General features: G+C 39.9%; 1 protein-coding gene across 1 annotated transcript in view; it reads left to right on the top strand.

Annotated features, from left to right (window-relative positions):
• MYO9A (myosin IXA) overlaps positions 1-25,972 on the top strand; it is a 294,424-nt gene that overhangs the window by 74,984 nt on the left and 193,468 nt on the right. The window contains 10 exon segments of the mRNA XM_053717307.1: positions 12,547-13,452; positions 13,759-13,853; positions 14,073-14,135; positions 14,249-14,348; positions 14,701-14,754; positions 21,181-21,278; positions 22,305-22,431; positions 22,923-23,012; positions 23,227-23,349; positions 23,939-24,073. Of these exon segments, the coding sequence (XP_053573282.1) occupies positions 12,607-13,452; positions 13,759-13,853; positions 14,073-14,135; positions 14,249-14,348; positions 14,701-14,754; positions 21,181-21,278; positions 22,305-22,431; positions 22,923-23,012; positions 23,227-23,349; positions 23,939-24,073 (1,731 nt within the window). The 5' untranslated portion in view covers positions 12,547-12,606.

The raw sequence follows: 25,972 nt of genomic DNA, 5'->3' as shown, positions 1-25,972 counted from the left end.
CCACCTGTCTGCAATCCACATCCCAGGAGTGGAAAATTGGGAAGCGGATTTTCTGAGTCGTCAGACATTACATCCGGGGGAGTTGGAACTCCATCCGGAAATCTTTGCCCAAATTACTCAACTGTGGGGCATTCCAGACATGGATCTGATGGCCTCTCGTCAGAACTTCAAGGTTCCTTGCTACGGGTCCAGATCCAGGGATCCCAAGGCGACTCTAGTAGATGCACTAGTAGCACCTTGGACCTTCAAACTAGCTTATGTATTCCCGCCGTTTCCTCTCATCCCCAGGCTGGTAGCCAGGATCAATCAGGAGAGGGCATCGGTGATCTTGATAGCTCCTGCGTGGCCACGCAGGACTTGGTATGCAGATCTGGTGAATATGTCATCGGCTCCACCATGGAAGCTACCTTTGAGACGAGACCTTCTTGTTCAAGGTCCGTTCGAACATCCGAATCTGGTCTCACTCCAACTGACTGCTTGGAGATTGAACGCTTGATCTTATCAAAGCGAGGGTTCTCAGATTCTGTTATTGATACTCTTGTTCAGGCTAGAAAGCCTGTAACTAGAAAAATTTACCACAAAATATGGAAAAAATATATCTGTTGGTGTGAATCTAAAGGATTCCCTTGGGACAAGGTAAAAATTCCTAAGATTCTATCCTTTCTTCAAGATTGGAGAAAGGATTATCTGCAAGTTCCTTGAAGGGACAGATTTCTGCCTTGTCTGTGTTACTTCACAAAAAGCTGGCAGCTGTGCCAGATGTTCAAGCCTTTGTTCAGGCTCTGGTTAGAATCAAGCCTGTTTACAAACCTTTGACTCCTCCTTGGAGTCTCAACTTAGTTCTTTCAGTTCTTCAGGGGGTTCCGTTTGAACCCTTACATTCCGTTGATATTAAGTTATTATCTTGGAAAGTTTTGTTTTTGGTTGCAATTTCTTCTGCTAGAAGAGTTTCAGAATTATCTGCTCTGCAGTGTTCTCCTCCTTATCTGGTGTTCCATGCAGATAAGGTGGTTTTACGTACTAAACCTGGTTTTCTTCCAAAAGTTGTTTCTAACAAAAACATTAACCAGGAGATAGTCGTGCCTTCTTTGTGTCCGAATCCAGTTTCAAAGCAGGAACGTTTGTTGCACAATTTGGATGTTGTTCGCGCTCTAAAATTCTATTTAGATGCTACAAAGGATTTTAGACAAACATCTTCCTTGTTTGTTGTTTATTCTGGTAAAAGGAGAGGTCAAAAAGCAACTTCTACCTCTCTCTCTTTTTGGATTAAAAGCATCATCAGATTGGCTTATGAGACTGCCGGACGGCAGCCTCCTGAAAGAATCACAGCTCATTCCACTAGGGCTGTGGCTTCCACATGGGCCTTCAAGAACGAGGCTTCTGTTGATCAGATATGTCGGGCAGCGACTTGGTCTTCACTGCACACTTTTACCAAATTTTACAAGTTTGATACTTTTGCTTCTTCTGAGGCTATTTTTGGGAGAAAGGTTTTGCAAGCCGTGGTGCCTTCCATCTAGGTGACCTGATTTGCTCCCTCCCTTCATCCGTGTCCTAAAGCTTTGGTATTGGTTCCCACAAGTAAGGATGACGCCGTGGACCGGACACACCTATGTTGGAGAAAACAGAATTTATGTTTACCTGATAAATTACTTTCTCCAACGGTGTGTCCGGTCCACGGCCCGCCCTGGTTTTTTAATCAGGTCTGATAATTTATTTTCTTTAACTACAGTCACCACGGTATCATATGGTTTCTCCTATGCAAATATTCCTCCTTTACTTCGGTCGAATGACTGGGGTAGGCGGAGCCTAGGAGGGATCATGTGACCAGCTTTGCTGGGCTCTTTGCCATTTCCTGTTGGGGAAGAGAATATCCCACAAGTAAGGATGACGCCGTGGACCGGACACACCGTTGGAGAAAGTAATTTATCAGGTAAACATAAATTCTGTTTTTCTGAAGTATTAGGCGCGCAACTAAATAGGGTGCTGATCCCATTGTCGAATAATCCTGATATATCACATATAATTCTGAATAGGGATGGTCAACTGCAGTAACAGAAAGACAGCATATAGTTAAATTGGGTTAGGGTAAAAACAGTTAACTGCAGATGTGCCTCTTCTAGGCAAGCTAGGATGTACAGGAGAAACAAATCTTGAGCTAACGGCTTACCAAAATATCTTAAAGCTTATATAGGCAGTGCTATGTGCAAATATGTTCCAGCAAGGAAAAATTATGCACCAGTATTTACAATAGTAGGATCAATTGCGATAGTATGTGGAGAAGAGACTGGGGTAGAGTAGTTCGACATTTCAAACCTGGAGAGGGATAACAATCAAGTTTTGCTGGTAAGGAATAACTGGGAGTGCTGATTGTTAAATACAGGAAAAAAGCATCCCACACTAGGCATATAGGAACAGGAAATCTAGGCAAAAATTATAAACATACTATACTCCAAAATGTACAATAAAATGTGTGTGGGAGCTTCTTACTATCTTACACTATAGGCTGTGCTCTATCTAATTACTGTTCTGAACATTTAGGGTTGGGAACATGGAAAACAACATAACAGATCCCCAGCTGGGGCTTAGCTAAACACAGTGCTGGTCAGCAGTCTCAATAATCACCTCAGCAATAGGAGCACGCCAAGGGGAAAGTCCAGAGGGATAGATGGTTTCAGCCCACTCCTGTGTTAGGGACTACAATAGTAAGAGCATAGTCTGTTTGCAGCGTGTCCTTGTGCAGGGAAGAGGTTTGGAGGCATAAAATATGTGCCTGATAGAGTCTCATGCTTCGGGTGTTCCTCTGTGCGAGAAGGGGAAGTTTACCTTTTGGAACGGTGAATGCTGAGAGACTCTGCGAAGTATCCACATGTACAGGTAATGCTTCCAAGAGTGAGATTCCATTATTTCCGATCCCGCTCCGTTCCACTGTTAGCAGCAGCTGTGTAGGACCCGTTGCTCTGCCATTAAAAGGCACGGAGTTTGTCCTTCTTTAAAAGAGTGTGGGACTGTAGTCAGACGATCCAGGCGATCAGCTAACTCCTTTACAGCAAGGCGCAACATACTCTGGTCTCGGGCCGTTATTTTCAGAGTCTGAGATAGTCCCTTATCCAAGAGAGTGGTATCCTCAGGGGTGTCTTCAGGGGTAACAGAGGACCCAGTGATTCCTAAAAAGACGTTGACTCTGAAGTCACGCTGTGCATCTGATGTTGCAGCATAGTGGATACTGGAGCTTCCATAGGCATTATATGGTATAAGGGAATCCAACTCCGGTTAGTTTAGCTCCGCTTGCAAGGTAGCCATAAGCATCTGAAAATGCTGCTTGAGGTCATAATAGTGACTATCTAGTGAGTGCATCAAGTTACACTCCCAAAGTGCTATGGGATCCGTTGTAGTGGGACAGTATTCAGCAAAACTCTCTAGGTCGAAAGTACGGTCCTAAGGGAAGTGAGTTCCACGTGTCCTGCAATATGGCCGCTCCGTGTATAGATTATGTGTGAGCTGCGAGTGATAGAGGAATCTTCCGATTTGTCCCTTCCAAACTTCTTTCTCGCTGAGCTCTTCTACACTGGTTTATGGATAATCAGCCATAGTTTTGACTAATTTTGAGCGATACTGAGCGGTCTGATAATTAGTTGAAAATAGCATTTGAGCAGAGCTCTCTTAGTATGCGACCGCTCAGATGCCCGGCTAGCTCCGCCCCCCCCCGAGGCTGGATATTTTAACAAGACAACGACCCAAAACACTGCTCAAAATCTACTCTGGCATTTATGCAGAGGGATAAGTACAATGTTCTGAAATGACCATCCCAGTCCCCAGACCTGAATATGATTGAAAATCTGTGGGGTGATATGAAGCGGGCTGTCCATGCTCGGCAACCATCAAACCTAACTGAATTGGAGATGTTTCTTTCATGTAATTAGCAAGATCCATGAGCTAGTGACGTATGGGATTTACATTCCTACCAGGAGGGGCAAAGTTTCCCAAACCTTAAAATGCCTATAAATACACCCCTCACCACACCCACAATTCAGTTTTACAAACTTTACCTCTCATGGAGGTGGTGAAGTAAGTTTGTGCTAGATTCTACGTTGATATGCGCTTCGCAGCAGGCTGAAGCCCGGTTTTCCTCTCAGAGTGCAGTGAATGTCAGAGGGATGTGAAGAGAGTATTGCCTATTTGAATTCAATGGTCTTCCTCTAGGGGATCTATTTCATAGTTTCTCTGTTATCGGTCTTAGAGATTTCTTCTCCTACCTCCCTTTTCAGATCGACGATATACTCTTATATACCATTACCTCTACTGATTCTCGTTTCAGTACTGGTTTGGCTATCTACTATATGTAGATGAGTGTCCTGGGGTAAGTAAATCTTATTTTATTTATGACACTCTAAGCTATGGTTGGGCACTTTATATGTAAAGTTCTAAATATATGTTTTAAACTTATATTTGCCATGATCCAGGATAATCAGTATTCCTTCTTTCAGACTGTCAGTTTCATTTTTTTGGGAAAATGCTTATGAATTAATATTTTTTCTTACCTCAAAAATTTTTCAAATTGACTTTTTTCCTTGCGGGCTGTTAGGCTCGCGGGGGCAGAAAATGCTTCAATTTATTGCGTCATTCTTGGCGCGAACTTTTTTTGCGCAAAATGTTGTCATTTCCGACGCCATAGTTGACGCCGGAAGTTTGTTCGTGGTTGCGTCATTTTTTGACGCATGTGTGTTACAGACGTTTTTTTGCGCCAAAAAATGTGGGCGTCATTCTTGGCGCCAAAAATGTGGGCGTCATACTTAGCGCCACTTTTTTTCACATTATTTAAGTCTCACTTTTTTGCTGCTTCTGGTTGCTAGAGGCTTGTTTGTTTTGCATTTTTTCCCCTTTCCTGAAACTGTCATTTAAGGAATTTGATAATTTTGCTTTATATGTTGTTTTTTTCTATTACATATTGCAAGATATTTCAAACACTGTTCCTGTATCGAGAAATGCTGAGGGATTCCTGTTGACTGATATCAGTCCTACCAAAGCTACGTTCATTTATTTTAATGTTATGAATGTTTATCTTTAGCTATGGTTTGTAATAAATTATCATGATAAACTTTTACATGCAGAATCCATTAGTATTTATGCTTTATATATTGCTATTCTTTTTACATCTTATGTACAAGATATAGTTAGAAATTTATAAGAATATTTTTTGGATTCTATTTTAAAGGCTTTGTCTGACATCCCGCCTTCTAATAAAATTTTTAGGTCTTTTTCAAACTTCTTTTTTTAGTTGATGAAGTTTCAAATGACCAACAACATAATTAATTATCCTTCTCTGATGGTGTTTTTTCTCATTCAGAATTTTTCTTCATCAGATATTGACACTAACAAATCTACTTTTTTATTTTTTAATAGAGTACATTTGTTCTTTGTTCAAAAGGTGTTGATTATTTTGGATATTGAAGTAACTAGTTCTTTTGATTTTAAAGACTAGCTAACATTTAAATTCTGCTTATTTATCTTCTGTGGTTTCTTCAGAGGTTTTTTTCCAGTTCCTGATACTAGGGAATGGAATAGGCTGAGAATTTTCTTTTAGTCCTTCTTTAAGGTTTTTAAATTGTATTCTTTGCCGGCAGTTAGTTTTCAGTTTTGAGGAAAGATTCCCCAAGTTGATGGGGCTATCTCTACTCCTGCTAAATATACTATTATTCTTATAGCAAATAGTATTTATTTTTTTCCTTCAGATGGTTGTATCTTATTTAAGGAAAATTATTTTCAGGTACTTTTCTTAGACCTGTAATTTATTTGGCTGATGTTGCAATTGCTTCATCTTTCTGGTTGGATACTTTAAGATCAAGTATCGGATTATGATTTGTTTAGCATTGTTAAAAGGACAAAATCTACTACTCATTTGAAGTTCAGACTAAGTGCTATTGCATTGTCTTGTTATCTTGCATTTGTTGATTGTGCAAGTCCAGTGTGTTGACTGGTCCTTTAACTTGATTAACATGCTAATAATTTCATTTGTGTTGTCATTTTATTAAATATTTTCCCAAATGAGGTTTAATCTATGTCTTTAGCTATTTTAGCTAGAAGAACTTTGTGATTTCAATCTTGGAATGCTAATTTGATTTCTTAAATCCATATTTCTTTTTTTCCAAGGCTTCAAGATTGAGTTCTAAAACGTTAAGCTTATATTAGTTTTCTGTTCTTACTAAGGAACGGAATCCTGAATTCTTCCCCAAGTAACATGTTTATAATTGGAAGTTTTTTTCTTCATTCAATTAAGCCTTTTAAAAGTTCAAAGCCAGCTCCCCAAATTTGCATGTAGGTGCGGTTCTTATTCCACCTTGGCTGGTAAGGGGCAGGTTAAGACTTTTTTGGAATTTGTTTGGAACTATTCGGTCCAAACCTCTTAGACTTTGGGTACAGAATAGGATTCAGAGTAAAACTGTCTGTGAGAAGTCTTTTTTTCTCTATCATATTCCAGCTATTCCAGTAAGACTAACACTTTCCTGAAGTGTGTTTCAGACCTATATGTTTTGGGTACTGGTGAAGTGCCGCTGGTCACCCGTTGGGGCTCAAGCGCTGCTCAGACCTGGAGTTTCCTGGGGTATTTTTTCCAGTTTCATTTTAGGAACTGGGTTTTGGGGTTTTATTCAAGACTATTGATTGTTCCAAAGATAGAAAATCTTTTTGAATTGTCATATAAGTGTACCATCTTTTAGAATGGTGTTTATATGGTCTATTCTGCCTTTTTGGTCAGTGTCAGTGATGGCATTATTTGTTTACAATAGATACAATAGATGCATATCTTCATTTTCTGTTTTCATTCAGATTATTTTTATTTTCTGAGATTCTCTTTTTTTGACAAGCATTACCAATTTGTATTTTTTCCTTCTAGTCTAGCGACAGCTCTAAGAATCTTTTCAAGGTTCTCAGTGTTCCTTATTTGGACGGTATCGTGGTACTGGCTCAATCTTTTCGTTCTGCGGAATCTCATACGATTCAACTTTGTTGTTTCTTCAAGACATGGTTAGAGGATCTTTTTATCAAAAGCTCCTTGATTCCTCACACAAGGGTCACCTTTTTTAGGTTTCCAGATAGATTGCGTCAATGTTTTTGTCTCTAACAGACAAGTGACAAGTTTATTGGGTTCCGTTTGTCGGAACCTTCAGTCTCTATTATTTCCTTCAAGTTGCTATATATGCATGTAAGTTTTAGGTTTCATGGCTGCAGCATTGGATTCGATTCCCTTTGCTCATTTCATAGGAAACCTTTCCAGTTTTTTATGCTGAATAATGGTGCAGGGATTCTAGGATATCACTTTTTATATCTTTGAATCCTAATGTTTAACTATCTTTGATTCTGTGGTTAAAATCACCATCATTTAGTTCTACAGGTCTCTTCGGTTCTTTCAACCTGGACCATGATCTCTACAGATGCAAGTCTTTTAGGTTGGGAGCCTGTCTTGAGGATCTCTGTCAGCACAAGGGGTTGGAAATCTCAGGAGGCGAGATTACCATTTGATATTTTTGGAACTCTGTGCATTCTCAGAGTTCTTCAGTTTGGTTTCTTTGAAGAAGAGACGTTTATTGTTTTTTCAGACAGACAATGTCACAACTGTGGCGTATGTCAATCATCAGGGTGGGACTATCAGTCCTTAGGCTGTGACAGAAGTATCTCGGATATTTGCTTGGGCTAAATCCAGCTCCTATCTAATCTCTGTGGTCTTTTCCCCAGGTATAGACAATTGGGAAGCGGATTATCTCTGTTAATCAAGCTTTACATCCGGGAGAATGGTCTCTTTACCCAGATATGTTTTTCAATTTTTCAGATGTGAGGGCTTCCAGAAATAGATCTGATGGCATCTCATCTAAACAAGGAACTTCCCAGGGGCCTATTCAGGTCCGGGGATCCTCAGGCGGAAGTAGTGTAAGCATTGACACTTCCTTGGAATTATCAATCTGCCTATATTTTTTCATCTCTGGTTCTTCTTTTAAGAGTGATTTTTAAAATCATCAGAGAGCAATCTTTGGTGTGGCTGGTGGCTCAAGCATGGCCACACAGGTTTTGGTATATGGTTCTTGTTCGGATGTCCAGTTGCCAATCTTGGTTACTTTCATTAAGGCCAGACCTTATATCTTAACATTCGTTTTTTTCATCAGGATTTCAAATTATTAATTTGATGGTTTGAAAATGTAACGCTTAGTACTTAGTCATAGAAGTTTCTCTGACTCAGTGATTAATACTATGTTGCAGGCTCGTAAATCTGTGTCTAGTAGGATTTATTATCGAGTTTGGAAGATTTACATCTCATGATGCTCTTCTTATGAATTCTCTTGGCATTCTTTTAGAATTCCTAGGATTTTATAGTTTCTTCATAAGGTTTTTTCTGCATGTTCTTTGAAAGGACAAATCTCTGCTTTTTCTGTGCTGTTTCACATTAAGAATTGCTAAATCTTTCTGATATTCATTGTTTTGTTCAGGATTTGGTTCGTATCAAGCCTGTCATTAAGCCAATTTCTCCTCCTTGGAGTCTTAATTTGGTTCTGAAGGCTTTACAGGCTCTTCTGTTTGAGCATATGCTTTCTTTGGACATTAATTACTTTCATGGAAAGTATTGTTCTTTTTAGACATCTCTTCAGCTAGAACAGTTTTTGAATTGTCTGTTCTTTCTTGTGAATCTCCTTTTTCTGATTTTTCATCAGGATAAGGTGGTTTTTGCTGTCCTCATTTCAATTTTTACCTAAAGTTGTGAATTCTAACAACATTAGTAGAGGAATTATTGTCCCTTCCTTGTGTCCTAATCCTAAGAATTCTTTGGTAAGATTCTTACATTCTTTGGATGTGGTAAGAGTTTTGAAATATTATGTTGAAGCTACTCAGATTTCAGACAGACTTCTAGTCTATTTGTTATCTTTTTCTGGTTTTAGGAAAGGTCAGAAGGCTTCTGCCATTTCTTTGGCATCTTGGTTAAGCTTTTGATTCATCATGCTTATTTGGAGTCGGGTTAATCCCCGCCTCAGAGGATTACGGCTCATTCTACTAGGTCAGTTTCTATTTTTTAGACTTTTAAGAATGAAGCTTCTGTTGATCAGATTTGCAAAGCAATGACTTGGTCTTCTTTGCATACTTTTACTAAATTCTACCATTTTGATGTGTTCTCTTCTTCAGAAGCAGTTTTTGGTAGAAAAGTACTTCAGGCAGCTGTTTCAGTTTGATTCTTCTGCTTATAATTTCAGTTTTTTTCATTATAAAAATTGAAACTTTTGATTTGGGTAGTGGATTAATTTTCAGTGGAATTGGCTGTCTTTATTTTATCCCTCCCTCTCTAGTGACTCTTGCGTGGAAAGATCCACATCTTGGGTAGTCATTATCCCATACGTCACTAGCTCATGGACTATTGCTAATTACATGAAAGAAAACATAATTTATATAAGAACTTACCTGATAAATTCATTTCTTTCATATTAGCAAGAGTCCATGAGGCCCACCCTTTTTTGTGGTGGTTATGATTTTTTTGTATAAAGCACAATTATTCCAATTTCTTATTTTTGATGCTTTTGCTCCTTTCTTTATCACCCCACTTTTTGGCTATTCGTTAAACTAAATTGTGGGTGTGGTGAGGGGTGTATTTATAGACATTTTAAGGTTTGGGAAACTGTCCCTCCTGGTAGGAATGTATATCCCATACGTCACTAGCTCATGGACTCTTGCTAATATGAAAGAAATGTATTTATCAGGTAAGTTCTTACATAAATTATGTTTTTGCAAGGAGGAATGGTCCAAAATACCTTCATCCAGAATCCAGACACTCATTACAGGCTATAGGAAGCGTCTAGAGGCTGCTATTTCTGCAAAAGGAGGCTCTACTAAATATTGATGCAATATTTCTGTTAGGGTGCCCAAATTTATGCACCTGTCTAATTTTGTTTTGATGCATATTACACACTTTCTTCGAATCCAATAAACCTCATTTCACTACTGAAATATTACTGTGTCCTACAGTTATTTGATAGATCAAAATGAAATTGCTGATCCAAACACCCAATTATTTATAAATTAAAATCATGGAAATTGTCAGGGGTGCCTAAACTTTTGCATACCACTGTACATACAGTATATATATTTGTGTGACTTTGTGTATATACACATATTTACACATAAATATGTCTCTGACAGCATCAGAATGAGGCTCCCATAGGAGGAAGCGCGTGCTCTCATGAGCGCAATGCTTCCCAGCAATGTAAACGCGAGGTTGTGTTCACATTGCTGTGAACTTATAATACCAGCGCACATTAGTGTGTGCTGGTATTACGTAGTTGAGTGCAAATATCGCTTTCATGAAAGCAATATTTAGAGCTCCACTTGTAATCTGGCCCATAGTTGGTAAAGCTTTACATCTTTATACTGGGTGCGGCCATCTTGGTACGCACGTATTGTTGCATCCTATGAAGTAGTGCACTTTCACAGATCAGTGACAGTGCAGGATTTTTGACAGCTGTACTTTGGACTTTGGGTTATATTGCCCAATAGAAAGAGAGGTACATTTTTGAGTTGGTCACAGTTTACATAACAAATATAAATATAGCTCTTATGAATAATATAGAGCAATGTTGCTTCACCAAAAATGAACAGCTCCTACTCTTTATTGTATATGATGTTGTCAAGAAGACAATAATATCATTGATCTGTGAATGTGCACTGCTGTCACACAGTGTGAGAATACGTAGACTCCAAGATGATGGGGCCCAGTGTGAAGATGCAGAGCTTCATTAACCAGTAGCTAGGGTTAAAATAAGAGAAAAGCTATGAAATGAGCTGTTGGCACTGGAGGAAAGATATTAGCATGGTGAGTAGTAACCCTGCTACCATAGTTGTACCCAGTAATTTTATGTCCCTTTAATTGAATATTCTTTAATCTATATTCTTTATTGGTATTTCCTGCTTTTCTGGCAGTGTTACTCTGCAAATTGTGGTGCATTTAGCAGATTTCAGTACCCTGATCCTGCAACATTTTACAAAGTGTGGTTGCATTATTAGTGAAGCAGCTTACTGGTGAAAGCAAGGCAGATGAGAAAAATAGTTAAGGTTTTTCAAAGGGTATGTCAATGGACTATAAAACAATGGAAATGTTGCTTAAAAATTAGTTTTAGATGATTTTTAAACATTTTTCTATTAAGATCTTTTGTAGTGCGATGCTGATATATATTATGCATATTATATGCATTTAAAGGGACAGTCTACTCCAAAATGTTTATTGTTTAAAAATATAGATATTCCCTTTATTACACATTCCCTGGTTTTGTACAGCAAACATGGTTATATTAATATACTTTTTACCTCTGTGATTACCTTGTATCTAAGCCTCTTTTGATAACCCCCTGATCACATGGCTATTTATGATCTATTGACTTGCATTTTAGGCAATTACTCTACGTGCGTGAGCACAATGTTATCTCTATGGTCCACGTGAACAGTGTTGGGAAAAGCAAATAAAAAAGTATGTGATAAAAGGCTGTCTGTAGTGACTTAGAAACAGGCAGAGATTTAGAGGTTTAAATATTATAAAGTATATTAAAGGGACAGTTTACACCAATGTTCATATAACTGCATGTAATAGACAGTACACTACTATAAAGAAGAATATGCACAGATACTGATCTAAAAATCCAGTATAAAACAGTTTAAAAACTTACTTAGAAGCTCCAAGTTTTGAACTGTTGATTAGGCTAGCTGGAACACCCAGTGAAAGGGACTGGGTGCAGATCCCCCCCACAATTCTCTGCATATGAAAAGACAGATTAGACAAACAGGAGCCAGCAGTAGTCTGTAAATGCATGTATACATCTGACACTTTGGGGCTTGGTTAGGAGTCTGAAAACCAGCACAATGTTATTAAAAAAAATAAGCAAAACTATGCATTGTTCCAAAAAAATCTCCCACACGGGCTATATAAATGGATCATCTAGAAAACATTTATGCAAAGAAAAATCTAGTATATAATGTCCCTTTTTAATATAACAATGTTGGTTGTGCAAAGCTGAGGAATGGGTAGTAAGGGCGTTATCTATATTTTTTAAACAATAACAATTATGGTGTTGACTGTCCCTTTTGAATGTGCAAATGTTAGCGGCCAGCCAAAAAGAATTGTCACTGTTTGACACTACTCGTTATTTTTTGTTAAGACTATACTTATTCATGTGCTGCAGGACTTGGAGTAATCTGACTGTCCACAGAAGAGCAGAAATAATATCCTCTTCCATTTCAAATACTTCCTGTATTTTCTGTTACCACCAATGAAAAGATTTTTAATTAGAAAGCTTCTTACATTTTATAATTCTATATTCTAACATTTTGCTTTTTATTTTCATATGCTTATAAAGTTTCACACACTCCCTAGTATCCTTCCTTACCTAGCTTACATTCCTTACAAGCTATGTATAATTGTTAACATATGCCAAAACGTGCTATAGCTAAATCATCTAGGAAAGGTAGCTAAGTTTTTAAGAAAACTTCTCTAACCCCTATTAAATTCATTACTTCTTACTATTTTAGGTCTTCACCCCTCCGTCTAGAACTACCTGTACTACTTCTGATGGGACGAGGCGTGTCACCATGTCTGAGGTGGGGGGTGGAGGTGGGCGTCGACGCCTGCTGGACGAAGAATTCACTCTGCAGGTGTATCCTGGCAGTATCTCCCCCGAGGTTATATACAGTCCTGTGCCCGCCCGCTGGCACACCACAGCAGCTGATGTTATTGATGCCGTCATCACAGCATTGCGGCTTGATCGGGGAAAGTGTTATGTGCTCGCAGAGGTAAAAGAGTTTGGAGGGGAAGAATGGATCCTCAATCCTACTGACTGCCCTGTTCAGCGTATGATGCTTTGGCCTCGGCTTGCATTGGAAGCTCGGGGTTCAGGAGAGGACTACCGCTTTCTTTTGCGGGAAAAGAATCTGGATGGCTCAATCCATTATGGTAGCCTTCAGTCATGGTTGAGAGTAACAGAGGAACGCAGACGAATGGTAGAAAGGGGCTTCCTTCCCCAACAACTGGGACCAGAGTGTGAGGATTTGTGTGGGCTTCCAGATCTCAATGAGAGAACATTGCTTGAAACACTTCGGACGCGATACCGTCAAGAGAAAATATACACTTATGTTGGGAGCATTCTTGTGGCAGTCAATCCCTTCCGTTTCCTGCCTATATATAATCCTAAGTATGTAAAGATGTATGACAACCAACGTCTAGGGGAGCGTGAACCTCACATCTATGCTGTTGCTGATGCAGCCTACCATGCCATGCTTCGACGCCAACGCAATCAATGCATTGTCATCTCTGGGGAGACAGGTTCAGGAAAAACTCAGAGTACTAACTTTCTTATACACCATTTAACAGCACTGAGCCAGAAAGGATACGCTAGTGGGGTGGAGCAAATCATTTTGGGGGCTGGCCCAGTTCTAGAGGTGAGCAGTGGAGAATACAGGAGGGTGGGGGTCACATTTTACTGTAACTATAATGGTGGTATGTTCTTCATATCAAAGATTGTCTAATGATGATAACTGTATTTTTAAATTAGCTTAGAAGCTTTTTTTCTTTCTTACATTTTTTTTTTCTTTTTAATAAAAACTTTTATAGTGCCTGTAGTCCATGGTCTGATACTATACTTGTGCCCGTGATTGGATTTTTAGGTCATTCCATTGGGGGTAGTGTTGGAGTAAACATGTAATGCATATTTCTCAATGACCTCACATACTTTTTGTATATATTAGGCCTTTGGAAATGCCAAGACGTCTCAGAACAACAATTCCAGTAGATTTGGAAAGTTCATCCAGGTCAACTACCATGAAACTGGAACTGTGCGAGGGTGAGGAATGTGTATCTTTAAAAAAATGATAGACTGTATGTTCATCAGCATGTATTCAAGGGATATAATGCATGTATGTTTTGTAACGAAGTGTTCACACTAGAGTTGCTGGGTGCATGCAGTTCATTCATGGTGGTCTGGAATAGGGCATGTCATAAAATTATATGCGTAGCTTTTTGCATATGTGTCCTTGATATGTGATCTACTTATTCACTACAGAGCATATGTGGAGAAGTATTTACTTGAGAAATCTAGGCTTGTTTATCAGGAGCAACAGGAGAGGTGAGCAGGTCACTTGATAAACGTGCTTTATACTTTACTTTTATTGCTCTTTTCTTTTTAAATGCCAAAATCTTGTAGTCTAAAAATATTATTCTCTCCTCCCTTTACTACAGGAATTATCATGTTTTCTATTATCTCTTGGCTGGAGCAAGTGCTGATGAGAGAGCTGCTTTTCACCTGCAGGGACCTGAAAGCTATCATTATCTTAACCAGGTAAAATAGTAAGGGGGATTGGAAAGGTTTCATTCTGAGTGATTAGAGAAGAATGTGGGGAAGAGAGGGTGGTCCTGAAAGGATTGATATGGGATGCAGAGATGATTTGGAGATTTTGGGATTTTAGAAAGATCATTTCTTGAAGAGAATGGCTTTTACAACATTGAAATTGGATGGGAGCATGTATGACTTGATGGTGGTCAAAGTATAGATGAGAAGGAGGGCTAAGACAAAGTAGTAGTTTTGATTGTAGGTATCCTATTTATGGAATGTTGGAATATTGTGGTTGTTCAAAGAGAGGTTATGCTCTGTGTTTTGCTAGTTGTTTTATTTGTTATATCTATATTTACAGAATATTCGAAAGCCATTAAGGCAAAGTTGGGGAGATTCTGGAGATGATGAGGTGGTAAGTAAGAAAGGGTGGTATTTGGCTTTGAGTACATTTCTCCAACATAGGTGTGTCCGGTCCACGGCGTCATCCTTACTTGTGGGATATTCTCTTCCCCAACAGGAAATGGCAAAGAGCCCAGCAAAGCTGGTCACATGATCCCTCCTAGGCTCCGCCTTCCCCAGTCATTCTCTTTGCCGTTGTACAGGCAACATCTCCACGGAGATGGCTTAGAGTTTTTTAGTGTTTAACTGTAGTTTTTATTATTCAATCAAGAGTTTGTTATTTTAAAATAGTGCTGGTATGTACTATTTACTCTGAAACAGAAAAGAGATGAAGATTTCTGTTTGTAAGAGGAAAATGATTTTAGCAACCGTTACTAAAATCGATGGCTGTTCCACACAGGACTGTTGAGAGGAATTAACTTCAGTTGGGGGAACAGTGAGCAGACTTTTGCTGCTTGAGGTATGACACATTCTAACAAGACGATGTAATGCTGGAAGCTGTCATTTTCCCTATGGGATCCGGTAAGCCATTTTATTACAGACAGTAAATAAGGGCTTCACAAGGGCTTTTTAAGACTGTAGACATTTTCTGGGCTAAATCGATTTATATATAAACATATTTTATACTCCATAGCCTTGAGGAATTATTTTAATCTTGGGAATTTTGTAAAATAACCGGCAGGCACTGTATTGGACACCTTATTCTCTAGGGGCTTTCCCTAATCATAGGCAGAGTCTCATTTTCGCGCCTGTATTGCGCACTTGTTTTTGAGAAGCATGACATGCAGATGCATGTGTGAGGAGCTCTGATACATAGAAAAGACTTTCTGAAGGCGTCATTTGGTATCGTATTCCCCTTTGGGCTTGGTTGGGTCTCAGCAAAGCAGATACCAGGGACTGTAAAGGGGTTAAAGATAAAAACTGCTCCGGTTCCGTTATTTTAAGGGTTAAAGCTTCCAAATTTGGTGTGCAATACTTTTAAGGCTTTAAGACACTGTGGTGAAATTTTGGTGAATTTTGAACAATTCCTTCATACTTTTTCGCAATTGCAGTAATAAAGTGTGTTCAGTTTAAAATTTAAAGTGACAGTAACGGTTTTATTTTAAAACGTTTTTTGTACTTTGTTATCAAGTTTATGCCTGTTTAACATGTCTGAACTGCCAGATAGACTGTGTTCTGAATGTGGGGAAGCCAAGGTCCCTTCTCATTTAAATAGATGTGATTTATGTGACACAAAATTTAGAGAAAATGATGCCCAAGATGATTCCTCAAGTGAGGGGAGTAAGCATGGTACTGCATCATCCCCTCCTTCGTCTACACCAGTCTTGCCCACACAAGAGGCCCCTAGTACATCTAGCGCGCCAATACTCCTTACTATGCAACAATTAACGGCTGTAATGGATAATTCTATCAAAAACATTTTAGCCAAAATGCCCACTTATCAGCGAAAGCGCGACTGCTCTGTTTTAGAAAATACTGAAGAGCATGAGGACGTTGATGATATTGTTTCTGAAGGGCCCCTACACCAGTCTGAGGGGGCCAGGGAGGTTTTGTCTGAGGGAGAAATTTCAGATTCAGGGAAAATTTCTCAACAAGCTGAACCTGATGTGATTACATTTAAATTTAAGTTGGAACATCTCCGCGCTCTGCTTAAGGAGGTGTTATCCACTCTGGATGATTGTGAGAATTTGGTCATCCCAGAGAAACTATGTAAAATGGACAAGTTCCTAGAGGTCCCGGGGCCCCCCGAAGCTTTTCCTATACCCAAGCGGGTGGCGGACATTGTAAATAAAGAATGGGAAAGGCCCGGTATACCTTTCGTCCCTCCCCCCATATTTAAAAAATTGTTTCCTATGGTCGACCCCAGAAAGGACTTATGGCAGACAGTCCCCAAGGTCGAGGGGGCGGTTTCTACTCTAAACAAACGCACCACTATACCCATAGAAGATAGTTGTGCTTTCAAAGATCCTATGGATAAAAAATTAGAAGGTTTGCTTAAAAAGATGTTTGTTCAGCAAGGTTACCTTCTACAACCAATTTCATGCATTGTCCCTGTCACTACAGCCGCGTGTTTCTGGTTCGATGAGCTAGAAAAGGCGATCACTAGTAATTCTCCTTCTTATGAGGAGATTATGGACAGAATCCGTGCTCTTAAATTGGCTAATTCTTTCACCCTAGACGCCACTTTGCAATTGGCTAGGTTAGCGGCGAAAAATTCTGGGTTTGCTATTGTGGCGCGCAGAGCGCTTTGGTTAAAATCTTGGTCAGCGGATGCGTCTTCCAAGAACAAATTGCTTAACATTCCTTTCAAGGGGAAAACGCTGTTTGGCCCTGACTTGAAAGAGATTATCTCTGATATCACTGGGGGCAAGGGCCACGCCCTTCCTCAGGATAGGTCTTTCAAGGCCAAAAATAAACCTAATTTTCGTCCCTTTCGTAGAAACGGACCAGCCCCAAGTGCTACGTCCTCTAAGCAAGAGGGTAATACTTCTCAAGCCAAGCCAGCCTGGAGACCAATGCAAGGCTGGAACAAGGGAAAGCAGGCCAAGAAACCTGCCACTGCTACCAAGACAGCATGAGATGTTGGCCCCCGATCCGGGACCGGATCTGGTGGGGGGCAGACTCTCTCTCTTCGCTCAGGCTTGGGCAAGAGATGTTCTGGATCCTTGGGCGCTAGAAATAGTCTCCCAAGGTTATCTTCTGGAATTCAAAGGGCTTCCCCCAAGGGGGAGGTTCCACAGGTCTCAATTGTCTTCAGACCACATAAAAAAACAGGCATTCTTACATTGTGTAGAAGACCTGTTAAAAATGGGAGTGATTCATCCTGTTCCATTAGGAGAACAAGGGATGGGGTTCTACTCCAATCTGTTCGTAGTTCCCAAAAAAGAGGGAACGTTCAGACCAATCTTAGATCTCAAGATCCTAAACAAGTTTCTCAAGGTTCCATCGTTCAAAATGGAAACCATTCGAACAATTCTTCCTTCCATCCAGGAAGGTCAATTCATGACCACGGTGGATTTAAAGGATGCGTATCTACATATTCCTATCCACAAGGAACATCATCGGTTCCTAAGGTTCGCATTCCTGGACAAGCATTACCAGTTCGTGGCACTTCCGTTCGGATTAGCCACTGCTCCAAGGATTTTCACAAAGGTACTAGGGTCCCTTCTAGCGGTGCTAAGACCAAGGGGCATTGCAGTAGTACCTTACTTGGACGACATTCTGATTCAAGCGTCGTCCCTTCCTCTAGCAAAGGCTCACACGGACATTGTCCTGGCCTTTCTCAGATCTCACGGATGGAAAGTGAACGTAGAAAAGAGTTATCTATCTCCGTCAACGAGGGTTCCCTTCTTGGGAACAATAATAGACTCCTTAGAAATGAGGATTTTTCTGACAGAGGCCAGAAAAACAAAACTTCTAAACTCTTGTCAAATACTTCATTCCGTTCCTCTTCCTTCCATAGCGCAGTGCATGGAAGTAATAGGTTTGATGGTAGCGGCAATGGACATAGTTCCTTTTGCGCGCATTCATCTAAGACCATTACAACTGTGCATGCTCAGTCAGTGGAATGGGGACTATACAGACTTGTCTCCGACGATACAAGTAAATCAGAGGACCAGAGATTCACTCCGTTGGTGGCTGTCCCTGGACAACCTGTCACAGGGGATGAGCTTCCGCAGACCAGAGTGGGTCATTGTCACGACCGACGCCAGTCTGATGGGCTGGGGCGCGGTCTGGGGACTCCTGAAAGCTCAGGGTCTTTGGTCTCGGGAAGAATCTCTTCTACCGATAAATATTCTGGAACTGAGAGCGATACTCAATGCTCTCAAGGCTTGGCCTCAGCTAGCAAAGGCCAAGTTCATACGGTTTCAATCAGACAACATGACGACTGTTGCGTACATCAACCATCAGGGGGGAACAAGGAGTTCCCTGGCGATGGAAGAAGTGACCAAAATCATTCAATGGGCGGAGACTCACTCCTGCCACTTGTCTGCAATCCACATCCCAGGAGTGGAAAATTGGGAAGCGGATTTTCTGAGTCGTCAGACATTACATCCGGGGGAGTGGGAACTCCATCCGGAAATCTTTGCCCACGTTACTCAACTGTGGGGCATTCCAGACATGGATCTGATGGCCTCTCGTCAGAACTTCAAGGTTCCTTGCTACGGGTCCAGATCCAGGGATCCCAAGGCGACTCTAGTAGATGCACTAGTAGCACCTTGGACCTTCAAACTAGCTTATGTATTCCCGCCATTTCCTCTCATCCCCAGGCTGGTAGCCAGGATCAATCAGGAGAGGGCATCGGTGATCTTGATAGCTCCTGCGTGGCCACGCAGGACTTGGTATGCAGACCTGGTGAATATGTCATCGGCTCCACCATGGAAGCTACCTTTGAGACGAGACCTTCTTGTTCAAGGTCCGTTCGAACATCCGAATCTGGTCTCACTCCAACTGACTGCTTGGAGATTGAACGCTTGATCTTATCAAAGCGAGGGTTCTCAGATTCTGTTATTGATACTCTTGTTCAGGCCAGAAAGCCTGTAACTAGAAAAATTTACCACAAAATATGGAAAAAATATATCTGTTGGTGTGAATCTAAAGGATTCCCTTGGGACAAGGTAAAAATTCCTAAGATTCTATCCTTTCTTCAAGAAGGATTGGAGAAAGGATTATCTGCAAGTTCCTTGAAGGGACAGATTTCTGCCTTGTCTGTGTTACTTCACAAAAAGCTGGCAGCTGTGCCAGATGTTCAAGCCTTTGTTCAGGCTCTGGTTAGAATCAAGCCTGTTTACAAACCTTTGACTCCTCCCTGGAGTCTCAATTTAGTTCTTTCAGTTCTTCAGGGGGTTCCGTTTGAACCCTTACATTCCGTTGATATTAAGTTATTATCTTGGAAAGTTTTGTTTTTGGTTGCAATTTCTTCTGCTAGAAGAGTTTCAGAATTATCTGCTCTGCAGTGTTCTCCTCCTTATCTGGTGTTCCATGCAGATAAGGTGGTTTTACGTACTAAACCTGGTTTTCTTCCGAAAGTTGTTTCTAACAAAAACATTAACCAGGAGATAGTCGTCCCTTCTTTGTGTCCGAATCCAGTTTCAAAGAAGGAACGTTTGTTGCACAATTTGGATGTTGTTCGCGCTCTAAAATTCTATTTAGATGCTACAAAGGATTTTAGACAAACATCTTCCTTGTTTGTTGTTTATTCTGGTAAAAGGAGAGGTCAAAAAGCAACTTCTACCTCTCTCTCTTTTTGGATTAAAAGCATCATCAGATTGGCTTATGAGACTGCCGGACGGCAGCCTCCTGAAAGAATCACAGCTCATTCCACTAGGGCTGTGGCTTCCACATGGGCCTTCAAGAACGAGGCTTCTGTTGATCAGATATGTAAGGCAGCGACTTGGTCTTCACTGCACACTTTTACCAAATTTTACAAGTTTGATACTTTTGCTTCTTCTGAGGCTATTTTTGGGAGAAAGGTTTTGCAAGCCGTGGTGCCTTCCATTTAGGTGACCTGATTTGCTCCCTCCCTTCATCCGTGTCCTAAAGCTTTGGTATTGGTTCCCACAAGTAAGGATGACGCCGTGGACCGGACACACCTATGTTGGAGAAAACAGAATTTATGTTTACCTGATAAATTACTTTCTCCAACGGTGTGTCCGGTCCACGGCCCGCCCTGGTTTTTTAATCAGGTCTGATAATTTATTTTCTTTAACTACAGTCACCACGGTATCATATGATTTCTCCTATGCAAATATTCCTCCTTTACGTCGGTCGAATGACTGGGGAAGGCGGAGCCTAGGAGGGATCATGTGACCAGCTTTGCTGGGCTCTTTGCCATTTCCTGTTGGGGAAGAGAATATCCCACAAGTAAGGATGACGCCGTGGACCGGACACACCGTTGGAGAAAGTAATTTATCAGGTAAACATAAATTCTGTTTTTTATATTTTTTTTATGTCATTGTGTTGCATCAAAATGGACAGTAAAGTCAATATTAAACTTTCATGATTCTGACAGCTCATGCAGTTTAAAGCAACATTCTTATGTTATTAATTTTATTTTGTTCTATGGCTATCTTTTGTTAAAGAGCAGCGATGGACTGCTGGGAGCTAGCTGAATACATCTGGCGGGCCAATGACACGAGGCACATTTGTGTAGCCAACAATCACGAAATAGCTTTCCAGCATTACACTGTTGCTACTGAGCCAACCTAGATATACCCTTCAACAAAGAATACCAAGAAAACAAAGCAAATTTGATAATAAAAGTAAAGGGAGAAATTGTTTAAAATTGCATGCTCTATCCGAATCATGAAAGTTTATTTATGACTTTACTGTCTCATTAATTTTTTTTTCTTTTGCAATATGTTGTGCTGCTCACATATTGTATAATAGTTGTACTGGGAAATAAAATGCTGTGTTTGTGACATGGTTTGTGTTACAGGACCCCTTGGTTGGTGAGGGAGAGGATCTCAGGCATGACTTTGAGCGGTTGCAACTGGCAATGGAGATGGTTGGTTTTCTGGCTGCAACGCAGAAACAGTAAGTAGTCAAAAGGATGTAGAAAATGAGAAGATTGAATATACAAGTAGGATGACTCTATGAAGTGATGTTATCCTACGATTTTTTGCTTATCTTGTAGTTTTTTCTTCTTTGAGTTTTTTATCTGTTTCCTTTCTTCTTTGTTCACTTAACTAATTCTTCCATCACGAATGTCATCTTGAGTAGACCTATTCATTGGGGAAAAAAGGGGGAAGCAGCCAGACCTTCCCTGCCCCACTCTTTAAATAAATGTGCAGTTTATCCTTCTCTATTGGCCTTTAAAGCTATTTCTTTGTCAACTTGCTTCCTGTCTTTAACACTACTAATACTATACCTGTCTCTTACTTCCTGGCCAGAGATACACATTTTTGTCACTTTTAGAATAGGTTCACTTATTTTATCCTCTTATTACATTTCCTCTCTTTTTGATTGATATTTTGTGATTGCTATTTCAAAGTAATACTATGATATGACCAGGCATATCAACCTACTTTTTTTTAAGGCTTAGACCTGAGATTAGGCCCTAGCTTTGTAACCAACCTTTCTGTCAGCCCCATACCACATCAGATCAGACCAATGGCCATACAGCCACTTTGCCCCATACTCGCATAAAACCACCTATCAGATTCTAGTCAGATTCTAGTCCTGCAGCCCCTATCAACTACACACCTGTCCCTTTTGTTAGTCATTAGAAATTTCCTGCATAGTTTTACACATAGAATAATTATTTATCTACCAAACTCCCCTTAGACTTTAAGTTTGTTTTTCTGTTGATAATCTTTAGATATGTTTTCCTGAAGGATTGTGATTGATACCATTATTTAAACATCTTTATAATTAAGCTAGCTGACAATGAAAACGATGTAATGTGTTAAAGGATTGTATTATTACTTATTTTCCTTTCTCTAGTTTGACCTAATTTTACTATTCTCAGAATTAAATATATTGTTTGCCCTCACTACTCGTAGCAGCTGTCTTTGTGATATTTTTTGTGTTCTCACACTTTTACTCTCCTCACTCTTTCAGGATTGTGTCCCTCCTGTCAGCCATTCTACACCTTGGAAATATTCAGTACAAAAGGAAAACCTATCGAGATGAATCCATCGATATTTCCAACCCTGAGACATTGAGCATTGTGTCACAGTTACTGGAAGTAAGAAGAGTGCTCATTGTCATAGGGCCATGTTATGTGTATGTGATTTATAATGTGTGTGCCCTCTGCACAAAGGGGGACCCCAAGCCTCCTCTACAGAATCAGAATGCTAATGTGAGAAACATAAAAACCGTTTTATACTAATCGTACATAGTTATGTCACAAACACATTCATAGCTGTTATATTGGTTGTTTTATTAAGAATTTATTTTCTGTGCTGATCAATTATGTAATGTGCTGTACTCCAGCTTATATAACCAATTAGCTTTTTTTCCAGATTCATGTGCCTATTGATAGCTGTGTAAAGTAATGTTACATCACTCTGCAGTGGTTGTTTTAAGGCTTTATAACTCTGTAAATTTTAAGTGAGACTATATAGTTCGTTGAGACTATATTGCTCTACAGGGTTTAAGTGAATATGATATGCATTGCATGATTTGGTTTAAACAAATGTTGAACTTATACCATTTTATTATGTGCCTGTGTCTTAGGTCCGAGAGGAGATGCTGCTAGATGCTTTAATCACCAGAAAGACTGTTACTGTGGGAGAGAAACTTATATTGCCATACCGCCTTCCAGAGGTGAAAAGAATGTTCTAGGGGTGATGGCTAGAGGGTTCTGTTTATAACTATCGTACTTTCTTTTTAAATGAGTGGTGTGTGATTATATGCTTGTTTTTTAAAGTGTAGCAGACTCACAGCATACAGATCTCTAACATCACTTTCTAGATCTGAGTCAGGAATGGGCTGCTAATCGTGTATTCATTTTAACACATAATTTGTCATTGTCTTCCAGGCTGTCACAGTCAGGGATTCACTTGCAAAGTCGCTTTACAGTGCATTGTTTGACTGGATTGTTTTCCGCATTAACCATGCTCTGCTCAACATCAACAGCAAAAGTATGGAGGAAGGCAGCCAGGTGAGATCTTTAAATAGTGTTTAATTTGTGCACGGTGAAGGGGCTTAAATGTTAAGGGGGTGCATAAAGCAGTTATGCGAGGGGTCAAGAAGAATACTAAAGGGGAGAGGTGGAGAAGTAGGGACTGGTGAATTAGTAGTATTATGAGAGAAGCAGACAGTGGGTAAGGGGAGATAAAGGTAGCCAATGGATAAAGGGAAATGAGGGTGAATGATAGCCAGTGGAAAGGGGGAGAGAAGAGCAACCACTGGCTAAAAGGAGAGGAGAATATATATCTGATAGGAGATGGTGTTGGGTTCACATGAGGTGGGAACAAGAACTACAGTGTGAGAGAGGGAGATGATAGTAGCACATGTGGGAGGCGTATAGGATGGTAGTCATGTGGGTGAACAGGACTATCATGTGGGAGTAGGAGTGGATGATGGCTGTAGGGTGGATTGGATTATTGCAATGTGATAGGAATAGAAGGTCTAACATGAGAAGTTGTATATCAGGGCTTTTATATAGAGCGGAAGATGAGATTTTAGTTGTAAAATTGAGAGAGGAGAAATAGTATGAGGTGATAGTGATAAAGTCTCTGTTTCCTTAGACTCTCTCCATTGGAGTGCTGGACATCTTTGGCTTTGAGGATTACGGTAGTAACAGCTTTGAACAATTCTGTATAAACTTTGCTAATGAGCGACTTCAGCATTACTTCAACCTGCATCTTTTCCAGCTGGAGCAGGTCAGCGTCATTGATTACATCTTGGTTTCTCTTTAAAATTTTAGTCTATTTTTATGTTTTTTAATGTATTAATGAGTGTTTAAAGATCTCCACTGAATGTAGTAGAGTTTAGTATTTTATTTAGAGCTACCGTATTTTCTGCTTTTCCTATTATATAGCTCAGAAGATTCAGAAGTTTTATTGTGGATCGTAAAAGCCAATTACTTTGTTTTACAATATTGTTTATTGGCCCTAATCTGTAATATAAGTAGTTATGCTAAATTGGTTCCCTGGGCCTATATTTCATCTTAGGTTGGAGAAGCAGATTCATTCAGCCAGATTACATTTTCGCCGTTATTTCACTCTCCTATAGCACTGCTATTACAGGTTTGCAAAAAGCAGGCTTGTGTGGCGATATGGTGGCGTTGGGCTCCATGCTTCACCCAAATACAAGTGCTGCTTTGACATGCTCGTGCACGATTTCCCCATAGACATCAATGGGGAGAGCCGGCAAAAAAAAAGCCTAACACCTGTGATCTGGGTAAAAAAAGCTCCGTAACGCAGCCCCATTGATGTCTATGGGGAAAGAAAAAGTTATGTTTAAACCTAACATAAAAACCATGTCTAAACACCCCTAATCCGCCGTCCCCGACATCGCCACAACCTACATAATGTTATTAACCCCTAATCTGCCGCCCTTAACATCGCCACCACCTAAATAAAACAACCCCCAATCTGCCGCTCCTGATATCGCCGCCACCTACATACACTTATTAATCCCTAATCTGCTGCCCCTAACATCGCCGCCACCTAAATACACTTATTAACCCCTAATCTGCTGTCCTTAACATCGCCGCCGCCACCTACATTAGTTATTAATCCCTAATCTGCCGCCCTCAATGTCGCCGCCACTATACTAAAGTTATTAACCCCTAAACCTCTGGCCTACAACGTCACTAACACTAAATAAATATATTAACCCCTAAGTATAACCCTAACGTAACCCTAAGCATAACACGAACACCCCCTAACTTAAATATAATTAAAATAAATGTAAATAAACCTTACAATTATTACCTAAATAATTCCTATTTAAAACTAAATACGTACTTACCTGTGAAATAAAACCTAAGCTAGCTACACTATAACTAATAGTTATATTGTAGCTATCTTAGGTTTTATTTTTATTTCACAGGTAAGTTTGTATTTATTTTAACTAGGTAGACTAGTTAGTAAATAGTTATTAACTATTTACTAACTACCTAGTTAAAATAATACAAACTTACCTGTAAAATAAAACCTAACCTAACATTAAAATACAATAAATTAAATTAAATTAATCAAATAGAATTATCTAAATTACAAAAAAATAAACACTATATTACACAAATTTAAAAACGAAATTATCAAAAATAAAAATGAATTACTCCTAATCTAATAGCCCTATCAAAATAAAAAAGCCCCCCAAAATAAAAAAAAAAAGCCCTAGCCTATACTAAACTGCCAATGGCCCTTAAAAGGGCCTTTTGAGGGGCATTGTCCCAAAGAAATCATCTCTTTTACCTGTAAAAAAAAAAAATACAAACAACCCCCAACAGTAAAACCCACCACCCACACAACCAAACCCCCCAAATAAATCTAAATAAACGCTAAGCTAACCATTGCCCTGAAAAGGGCATTTGGATGGGCATTGCGCTTAAAAGGGCATTTAGCTCTTTTACATTGCCCAAACCCTAAGCTAAAAATAAAACCCACCCAATAAACCCTTAAAAAAACCTAACACTAACCCCCAATGATCCACTTACAGTTTTCGAAGACCGGACATCCATCCTCATCGAAGCCAACAGAAGTCCTCATCGAAGCCGGCAGAAGTCTTCATCCATCCGGCGCGGAGCGGGTCCATCTTCAAGACATCACGCG

Source organism: Bombina bombina, chromosome 6, assembly GCF_027579735.1.
Source record: "Bombina bombina isolate aBomBom1 chromosome 6, aBomBom1.pri, whole genome shotgun sequence".
In the NCBI taxonomy this organism is placed as follows: domain Eukaryota; kingdom Metazoa; phylum Chordata; class Amphibia; order Anura; family Bombinatoridae; genus Bombina; species Bombina bombina.
Note: the sequence above shows the minus strand (reverse complement) of the source record. Positions and strands in the feature narration are given on the sequence as shown.